General features: G+C 45.8%; 1 protein-coding gene across 1 annotated transcript in view; it reads left to right on the top strand.

The window, feature by feature from the left end:
• The first annotated feature begins 1,571 nt into the window (after positions 1–1,571).
• Positions 1,572–10,572, top strand: part of MAP2K1 (mitogen-activated protein kinase kinase 1) — a 127,261-nt gene continuing 118,260 nt past the window's right edge. The window contains exon 1 of the mRNA XM_006831513.1: positions 1,572–1,698. Coding sequence (XP_006831576.1) covers positions 1,619–1,698 — 80 coding nt within the window. The 5' untranslated portion in view covers positions 1,572–1,618. The remainder of the gene's footprint in view (positions 1,699–10,572) is intronic.

Raw genomic sequence — 10,572 nt, 5'->3', positions numbered from 1 at the left:
GAAGCTGGGTTATATGAAGAAAAACGTGGCATCAGGATTGGAGGAAGACTCATTAACAACCTGCGATATGCAGATGATACAACCTTGCTTGCTGACAGTGTGAAGAGGGCTTAAAACATATACTAATGAAGATCAAAGAGCACAGCCTTTGGTATGGATTACCTTTCATTGTAATGAAAACAAAAATCCTCACCACTGGACCAATAAACAACATTCTTATCCATGGAGAAAAGATTGAAGTTGTCAAGGACTTCATTCTTGTTGGATCAACTACCAACACAGAAGTAGCAGTCAAGAAATAAAACGATGTACTGCATTTGGCAAATCTGCTGCACAAGACCTTTTTAAAGTGTTGAACAGCAAAGATGTCAGCTTGAGGACTAAGGTTTACCTGACCCAAGCCATGGTATTTTCAATAACCTCATGTGCATGCAAAAGCTGGACAGTAAATAAGGAAAACCATAGAAGAATTGATGCATTTGAGTTATGGTGGTGGAGGAGAATATTTTGGCTGCCAAAAGAACTAACAGATCTGTGTTGGAAGAAGTGCAGCCAGAATGCTCCTTGGAGGCCAAGATAGCCAAACTTCGTCTCTTATACTTCGGACATAGTCAGGAGGGACCAGTCGCTGGAGAAGGGTATCATGTTTGGTAAGGTGGAGGGTCAGAGAAAAAGAGGTAGACCCCCAACAAGATGGATCGGCCAAGAAGCAGCATCGATGGACTCAAGCATGGCAACAATTGTGAGGTTGGCCCAGGATCGGGCAGTGTTTCGTTCTGCTGTGCATAAGGTCGCTATGAGTCGGTACTCCATGGCACCTGATAACAATAAAAGGAGGAGGTGACAGAGTACCAGGTCTAGCCTGAGAGCACCAGAAGACTGAAAGCTGGACTAGCTGGTCGCTGCAGGAACCTGGACGCAAACTCTCCATTCCGGGAAGATGTCTGGGTATCTCAGGGCAGCAGAGGGAGCAATGGAGTTGGCACCAGACCCCGCCCTCGAGACTACGCACTCCGCCCCTCTCCATGACGTATTTCCGCGTCATCTGCCGCCAATGCTTGTTCCCATTGGCTATTGGCAAGGCAAGGTGCGGAGCCGATTGGGGGTGTGGTAAAAGGCGGATAACTCGGGGGAGGCGGGGCGAGGCTGTCCCTTCCCTTCTCCACCCGGGTCCTTCCCCCGCCCTCCAGTCCCTCCCTGGGACGGCTGCGCGGCGCGCCTGAGAGCGCGGCGAAGGCGGTGGCAGCTCTTGCCTGCTCTGCAGCTCTTGCAGCGCACTTGTGTGCTTGCTCGTGGGTCTGCTTTAGTCCATGAGAACGGTTGGCTGAGGGACAGAGGGAGGGAATCCCGGGCTCTCGAGTAAAGCGCGCGCAACCACTCGCCCCGGCGGGGAAGCCCTTCTGCTCCCGGTGCGCTGAGCCGAGCCCTGGGCGGGTGGGGCAAGGGTCCCCTGAGATCGGCTCTGGCTCCTAAGCGCTGACTGCACCGCGCGGGCGCGCCTTGTTAAGCGGCCTCGGGTCCGGGGCCCTGATTTGGCCCCTTGACTGCGGGCTCGGGGCAGTGCAGAGGGAGGAAGCGAGAGGGGCCGTCTCCCCGCGAGTTGGAAGCGCCTTCCAAAATGCCCAAGAAGAAGCCGACGCCCATCCAGCTGAACCCAGCCCCTGACGGCTCAGCGGTTAACGGGACCAGTTCGGCGGAGTAAGTATGGGGTGGGCGGCAGAGGCAGGGACCGGGTAGGGAGGCCCCGCCGGGGCGCAGGGTGAGAGCTCTGAGTGCGCGGCACGCCGGGCTCTGCTCCAGTCGGTCACGTACTTCTCGGGGTGGCGGGGGGCGAGGCACTCCTGGCCGCTAAAGTAAGTATTGGTGACTAAGCACTGATTGTGCTCCCGACTCAGACCAGACGATGAACCCAAGCAGCCTCGCTTTCCCCCTACCCTACCCCCCATCCAGATCTTTTCTGTGGTCCCTGGCTACTGGTCCCTCCTCTTTCCCCAAGAAAACCAAAGCTGGGTTTATTCCCCTCCCTGTGGCAGTTTAATAAATGTGAACCTGTGGGAGTCTGGCCTCTTACTGGGACAAGAATGATGAGCGCATTTGCACCTTTGAGAATGGCTCAGGAAGTTGGGATCTATAAGCATCATCTTCGTACCTGACACCTGTGGTCCGGGATGGTTCAGAACTCCTGTGGCTTTCCCTTAGCCCGCTTGGGTTTTGGCCTTCTTCTTGGAAGGGAGCCCTTTTTTCTTCAGTCATTTTTCATTTATTCAACAAATTGGTCTTTAAACCAATGACCCTCCCTGGTTTTCCTTCCTTGACCGAGAGTCCTAAACCCCTCCCCTGAGACTGGAACACCAAGACTGTGGCCGTCACACACAAGATTTTTTCATATCTACAGGTTCTAGTGCTGTTCACAAACGAGCATTTTTATTCATTAAAAATGAGACTTTCATGGGGGTGTCTTGGGTCCTAGGTCAAGGGACAAAATCTGTGAGGGAGAGAGACCAGTTAGCTGGAGAAATAACTAGAAAAGATAAGGTTCTTAATCTTTCGCCCCCACACTGTAGACTTTAGGAAGCTAGCTGATAAAAGGAATTAAGTAGACCAGGACCTTCTGCCCTTTGTGATTTCTGCAACCTTTTTTCCTCTCTAGATTTTAGGAAAGCATTGGGACCTGTTGATTTGGTGGTTCTGTGTGCTCATTCTTCTAATCCTCACAAGGCCAGTGACCTCTGGTGTCCATTCAGCCAGATTCCTCAGACCTGCTTTTTTTAGTCCCCCACAAATTGGGCTGCTAACCTCAAGGTTGGCAGTTCAAAACTACCAGCGGTTTCGTGGGAGAAAGATGAGGCATTCTGCTCCCGTAAAGATTTACCGCCTCAGAAACACTGTGTAGGGTCACTACGAGTCGGAACCGACTCCATGGTACTTAACAACAACAACAACCCAATGAGGCTTTCTGCTCCCATAAAGATTTACAGCCTCGGAAACCCTGTGCAGGGTCACAGTGAGTTGGAACCGACTCCACGGTACTTAACAACAACAACAACCCAATGAGGCTTTCTGCTCCCATAAAGATTTACAGCCTCGGAAACCCTGTGCAGGGTCACAGTGAGTTGGAACCGACTCCACGGTACTTAACAACAACAACAACCCCCCAACACTGTAGTGTCTGATTTACACAATATTGATTTGTATGGGTCATTGGACTGTCTTGCAAACATTCATTCCATTTTCGTGTACAGTATTTGGTCCTCTTACACAGACTGAAAGATTCTCAAGGGCAGGGGCTCCTCATGAGCCCTCACTGTCATCTGGACAAGTTTGACCCTAGTGGATTCTGGCTGAACATTATACTGATAGTTAATTGGGAGATGAGAATTGAGTAGAAGTATCTGTTGTCATTCTGACCCAGTCAAAAAACCCACTGCCATCCAGTTGATACTAATTCATAGTCGAACCTATATAGGATTTCTGAACCACAGAGCTTGCAACTGGGTAGCCCAACCCCGAACCCACAGCACCATTAGGATTCCTTGTTGTTCTGACACTGCACCTGTACTCTTGCAGGGAATAGGAATTTTATTTAAAAAAAAAAAAAACAGCAGTATGGAGAGGATTAAAATAAACTGCCCTGGAGTTGGTGGCAGGGAAAAAAAAGTGGGTCTAGAAGGCTCTGAAGAGTAGTTAAGTGGTTGGGCTCTGGAGTCAGCCTAGGTTTGAAGCCTATCTGTGTTACTTGTGGTTTTGTGACCTGGGACAAGGTTCTTAGCTTCACAAAGGCGCAAGTTTAGTTTATTTCATCTGCAAAATGGGGGTAATAATAGAACCTTCTGGCGCTGCAGGATAATGCACTGGACCACCAAGTCAAACTCACCAACTGCTCCTCAGAAACCCTATACAGGGTCACTATGAGTTGTAACTGACTCTAGACAGCACTTAACAACAACAACAAAAATGGTTATTGTAGAGATTAAATGGAGGAATGCATATTTAACAATTGATAGATAGTAAACCATCCATAAATATTAGTTTATTGTGCTTTAGTATTGGGTATGCCAGGGAGGAGGCTAAACGAAATTGAAAGGTAATTTCCATTCATGGTGGCGCATGTGAATTAAGGTGTCTTTGCTCCTGGACAAACAACTCTCCCTAGCTTATTTTCCATGCCATCTGCATCTACCTCCCTGACTCACTGCTCTGTTACAATAGGAGGCATCTTTGTGTAGGCTGCCTGAGACAAACAGGGACTGTTCCTCTACATTTCCTGGCACTAACGATGGAGTAAAGGGGTTGGGGGTGGGGTGAGCTGTACCCACATCATCATCTTTTACCCTTGAGAGTTCTCTCGCAAAGCTTCCCCTATCAAGGGCTTGCAGCAGAAAGAACTCTTGTGTTCTCATGATTTCTCTGATTAGGCATAATTTTGCACATTATCATACAATGTGGACTAAAGAAGAAGCAATCCATTGAGAATAAAGAGTTCATAGTACCAAAATGGCAAATGCTTCTCCAGTGTGACTCCCTGACACCTAGGGAATTATATCCCACTCAGGGATGGAACTAGGTTATTATATAGGACCTGAAATTTATGCTAGTTATGGGAGTCCTGTAAGAAAAAGAATGCAGAAATATCTTCTGCAAGTTTTGGCAAAAACATGCGAGCTCCTTATTAGGGTCTTAAGTGTCCTGGTGTGGAGCTGTAGGATAAGCACTGAACCGCAGGGTCGGTTTGAACTGCAAGGCAGAAATCTTATATATAGAGTCGCTATGAGTCGGAACTTAATGGCACTTTTAACAACAACAAGTGTTAGCATAAATTGGAAATAAGGTTGTGGTTCCATTATAGTTAGAATAAAATGCAATGGTGATGCAAATGGTTAACTCACTTGACTGCTAACTGAAAGGTTGACAGTTTCAGTTCACCCAGAGGCACCTCAGAAGAAAGACCTGAAAAATCAGACACTGAAAACACTGGAGTTTGGGATTGCCATGACTTGGGGTGGTTGGAAAGTGGCAACTGGTATGTTGGACTATGAGACTCTGCGTGATGTGCCCACCCACTGTGGCCCCCCTCCTTTAACCACATTTCCTGTTACTTCTTCCGCTGCCCTGGCTCTTTCACTTCCTCCCTGGGATGATGTATACTCCCTTCAGGCCGTTGCACAGGCTGTTCCCTTTGCCTGGAATGAATCACCCTTCTTCCCTAGTTAGGGAGTTAACAACCTTCACCTCCCCTCCCCCCACTGAAATTTCATTTCCTTTGAGTTGTTCACAGACCATCACATCTAAAGTAGGTCCCTTTTTCTCATGTCACCTGATTTTTTAAGTGACAGTCAATGCTTATAATGAAGCTTTTTGCTCCCACAAAGATTTATAGCTTCGGAAACCCAGTTACAGGGACTCTGAATTGGAACGTAACAATATGGCACTTAACAACGACAACGCCATCCCAAATACTCAAACCCACTGCCATCTAGTTGATTCTGACTCAGCAATCCTGGGGGACAGAGTAGAACTGCTCCATAGGGTTTCTGAGACTAAATCTTTAAAGGAGCAGACAGCCTCATCCTTCTTGTGTGGAGTGGCTGGTGGGATTGAACCATTGACCTTAGTGGTTAGCAACCCAGTACTTAACCCACTATGTCAGCAGGGCTCCTTAATTACTTTTGTAAGTGCTGTTGAGTCAGTTCCGATCTGTGGCGGCCCTGTATAAGGTTTCCAAGATGCAACTGGTGAGCTTGAAATGCTGATCTTGCAGTTCCAATGACTGTAGTCCAGCACGTTAACCACAGCACCACACCAAGACTCCTAATTATTTACTTGTTGTTAAGTGCAGTTGAGTCAGTTCCAACCCATAGTGACCCTGTATAGGATTTCCGAGGAGCAGCTGGTGAGCTTGAACCACCAACCTTGCAGTTCAAATGGCTTTGCAGTCTGGCACATTAACCCACAGCGCCACACCAAGACTCCTAGTTATTTACTAGGGCAGTTAAATAACTATGTCTCCTGTTGTTGTTGTTGTTAGGTGCCATTGAGTCGGTACTGACCCATAGCAACCTTATGCACAGCAGAATGAAACACTGCCCGATCCTGGGCCAACCTCACTACTGTAGCCACGCTTGAGTCCATCGATGCTGCCACTTGGCCAATCCATCTCATTGGAGGTCTTCCTCTTTTTCTCATGTCTCCTATACACCATTAAAAAAAAACCCGAAACAAAATCCACTGTCATTGAGTTGATTCTCACTCAGTGATCTTATATCGAGTTTCTGAGACTAAATCTTTACTGGAGCAGAAAGCTTCATCTTTTTCCTGTGGAGCAGCTGGTGGGTTTGAACCACTGGCAATGTGTGAGCAGTCCCACACCTAACCCACAGCCCTACCAGGGCTGCCTCTTAGAATTTCTGCCCAGATGTGATATATGTCAGCTTTGATTAATAATCTTTGGCTAAAGTAAATCACACGGTCATGCTGACCTTCAGAAGGGATGGGAAAGTCCTAAGGGGCTTCAAAAAGTTTGTGGAAAAATAGAATAAACGATAATGGAATTTTCCACGAACTTTTTGAAGCCTCTTTGTATAGTCCTTCTGTTTTCATGGAAGGAAGAAATCCAGGAATGCATGAACACAAACGACCTCTACAAAATATTATGTCAGGTTTTTACCATTTTTTTTATAAAAAAACGAAAACATGCTTTTGAGGTCACTGTATGATGCTGTATGTGTGTCTAGCTCATAGTCTATCTTGGCTAGTATCAATATGCACAGACCACATTTTGCTTATTCATTCCTCTAGAATTAGACATCATAGCGATTTCCAACACTTGGCTGCTTAGAGAGCAGGACTGCCTTGATCATTTTTGTACATGTCTCCTTGTAGATCCCTGTAACTCCCTGTGAAATGTACTTGGAAGTGGGACTTGTTAAGTGCCATCGAGTAGGTTCCAACCCACAGCGACCCTGTATAGGGTTTCCAAGGAGCAGCTGGTGAGCTTGAACCGCCGACCTTGCAGTTCAAACTACTTTGCAGTCTGACGCATTAACCCACAGGCCACACCAGGACACTAGAAGTGGGACTACTTAATCTCTCTGTTTTTAATGAAGTCTGTTGAGAATATGCACAGCAGAAGAAACACCGATTCAACAGTTTCTACATGTAAAAATCAGTGACGTTGATTACTTTCTTCAAAAGCTGTGTGCATGTAACCATTCTCATGTTCCTTTTCCATTACTCACTGCCCCCCAAATCCACTGCCTTTGAGGCGATTCCAGTTGATAAGTGACCTTAGTAGAAGGTCAGCTCCATAGGGTTTCTGAGACTGTAAGTCGTCATCTCCTTGAGAGCAACTGGTGGATTTGAACTGCCAACCTTGTGGTTACAGCCAAATGCTTAACCCTTGCTGCCACCAGAGTTTCTACCTATTTAGCGAGTTGGTGTTGGCATTTTGGTCTGTAGATATTTCTTGAAAGAGCACAATGCTCAGGGTAAAGAATTCTTTACTAATTAAGCTAAACTATGTTTTTGGCTCAAAGAAGACTTCAGGGGATATTTTTGGTTTGTGGTTTAGAGATTATTTCAGGGCAGTAATTTCAGGGTGTATTTGTGTGTGTGTGTGTGTGTGTAATCCAGTCTCCGTGGCTCAAAATCTTTGTTTTTTAAAGAACACTTTTAGTCCTGGTGAAGAGAAGCCTAAACCAAGAAGAATCTCAGTAGGGACACTGCTGAGACACTGTAACCTCTCAAGTCCTCACTAGCTGGAGGCAAGTTCTTTGTCTGTTTGGATTCTTAGTTTCCCTATTTGTAAAGGATTGTTGTTGCTAAGTACCATGGATCCGACTCATAGCGACCCTGCACAGGGTTTCCAAGGCTGTAAATCTTTATGGGAGCAGAATGCCTCATCTTTCTCCCGTGGAACTGCTGGTAGTTTCGAATGGCTGACCTTGAGGTTGGCAGCCCGATGCATAACCACCACACTACCAGAGATCCTTATTTGTAAAGGATAGGGATGATATAATGCCTTACCAAATCCTTTCTGTTGCTCACGTGGCCCTACCTGATTAGTTCCTTCTTTTCTGTCTCTGTCCTCTTTACTCATGTACCCCAGCCAGAGACAGTAAGCCAGGTTACTTGTGCTTAAGTAAGTACTGCCTCCAGCACACTGCCTTCCGTATTGTCCTGCTGCAGGCTGATCACATTCCTGTCTCAGGCCCTTTGCATTTCCCCCTCTGCCTGAAGGACTCCTCACTTCCTTCAGACCTCTGCTGCTGAATGTCACCGTCTCACAGGCCATTCTTGGTTATTCTATCTAATATGTAGCTCTCTGTCATTTTCTCCACATTATTCTACTCCTAGTTTCTTCACAAGGAGCTTTGGTAGCGTAGTGCTTATAAATTGGGCTGTGAACCGCAAGGGCAGCAGTTCAAAACTACCAGCTATTCCCCGGGAGAAAGATGAGGCTTTCTGCTCCCTAAAGATTTACAGCTCGGAAACCCTGTACAGGGTCACTATGAGTCGGAACCGACTCCACGGCACTTAACAACAACAACAACAACAAGTTTCTTCATAGTGCTTAACACAAGCTGACATTGCATTGTGTATGTAGTTATTTTCTGCCTCCCTCCCTATTAAATTTTTCTTTGTGAGGTAGGGGTTTTTGCTTTGTTCGTTGCCCAATACGTAGGTACTAAACAGATCCCTGTTGCCTAAAGTATTTTAATCATTCGTATCTCAAAGGAATGAAGTCCTGCTGGGGCACTGTGGGTTAATGCACTGGACTGTAAGGTTCGTTTGAACCACAAGGTTGGTGGTTCAGCTTACCAGCCGCTCCTTGGAAACTCTATATAGGGTCACTATAAGTTGTTACTGACTTGACGGCACTTAACAACCACAACAAACTTAAAGAAATAAGGAGCCCTGGTTGCACAATGGATTACAAGCCAGACTGCTAACTGAAAGATAAGTCTGCCAGTAGCTCTAAGGGAGAAAGATGCTTACTACTTCTGTAAAGATGTACAGCCTCAGAAACTCTGCACCAGAGTGGCCATGAGTTGGAAACAACTCGGTGGCACATCTCAAAGAAATACTGTGAGGATTAAACAAAAGAACATAGATAAAGGTACTGAATGCACTTGTTTTTGTTAAGTACCGTGGAGTCGCTTCCGACTCATAGTAACCAAGGGTGCATTTGCTTGGCTTTGTTGGTGTCTATGGAAATTGAATTGTGTGCTGTTTCTTAAAACCTTGAAACACTCAGATTAGGTAATTGTTCATACCATCAGTAGTTCTTTTCAGGCCTTTTCTGGGCTGTGCACCATCATTACTAAAAGAAGCTTTTAAAGTAGTTTTATGCTAGTTGTGTAGTTTTGAAATTGGATGCTTCTATTGGGTCGTTAATACAGTAACTACTTGATGCTGTCCCTTGAATATAGTCAGAGGTGAAAAGCAATGTCTGCTGAGGCCTGTGTCCTTAGGAAAAGAGCCTCTACTGCTCTTGCAACAGATACAGAAATGGCAAAGAGATTCCTAAAGATGACTTGGCCCAGGGCAAGGTGGTGTGTGGGGCTCTTTTTTGAACATAAACACTGAAAATTCTGCTTTCACTTATTTACGCACCTTTGAATAAAACGGAGAGAATACTTTAGTGGAGCAACTGTTGACCCTACTTTGCTTGTCCAGCTTGATTTTCCCTTACTTGCCAACTCACTTATTGAAGTCCACACTGACCACTCCCTTGATAGTCCTTCCCTTGCCCCCAGCATACTGTTGCTTACTTCTGTCTGGTCTTGCTCTCATATCTCCTTTGTCTGGAATGTCCTCTTTGACTTTCCTGTGTAGTTTAATTTTTCTTTGGTATCTGCCTCCACATGTAAGCCTCAATGAGGGCAGGGACTCATAGCGTGTCTTGTGTCTGATATTTCCCCAGGAGCTAGCACAGTTCTGGGAGTGAATGAATCCTAGCGATCTTTCAAGATCCTGGTGAAAGCTCATCTTACGTATAACCTTTTCTTAACAGCCCCTTGCTGTTCTGGACGGACCTGGGTTCCAGACTTGGTTATATCACTTCTGAATTATGTTACTGTGGGCATGTCACTTACTTCAGGTACCCATGGTTCTCTGTATTAGTAAAGTAGGGCTGATAATACTACAGTCGTGGGAGGGGGGAGTAGGGTATGTGAATATCATTGGATGAAGTAATGTATATGAAAGCAGTTTATGAGCACTGAATTACTATCCAAATGGGAATTTTTGTTGCCACGTTTGATTTCTTCATTTAAAAAAAAAATTGTTCTTAATAACAAATTGCAAATGTTGATAAACTAGGCTGATTTGGACATTCATATGCTATCTGCCCTTCAGAAACTAGTCCAAACCTATAACTAATCAAGCCTGAAACCTAACTTTCAATTTACAGCAAGTGTAGGAGCAGAGGAACAAGTTAAAAGGAATGTGATTTGAGTTCCTGGAGGATGCCAAAACTGCCATTTTTGTCATGGTGTAAATAGAAGATCATAGAATTCTTCAGGGATGGGTTGTTGTTACGTGCTGTTGAGTTGGTTCTGACCCATGGCGACC

This window comes from Chrysochloris asiatica, unplaced genomic scaffold, assembly GCF_000296735.1.
Source record: "Chrysochloris asiatica unplaced genomic scaffold, ChrAsi1.0 scaffold00004, whole genome shotgun sequence".
Taxonomy (NCBI): Eukaryota; Metazoa; Chordata; class Mammalia; order Afrosoricida; family Chrysochloridae; genus Chrysochloris; species Chrysochloris asiatica.
Note: the sequence above shows the minus strand (reverse complement) of the source record. Positions and strands in the feature narration are given on the sequence as shown.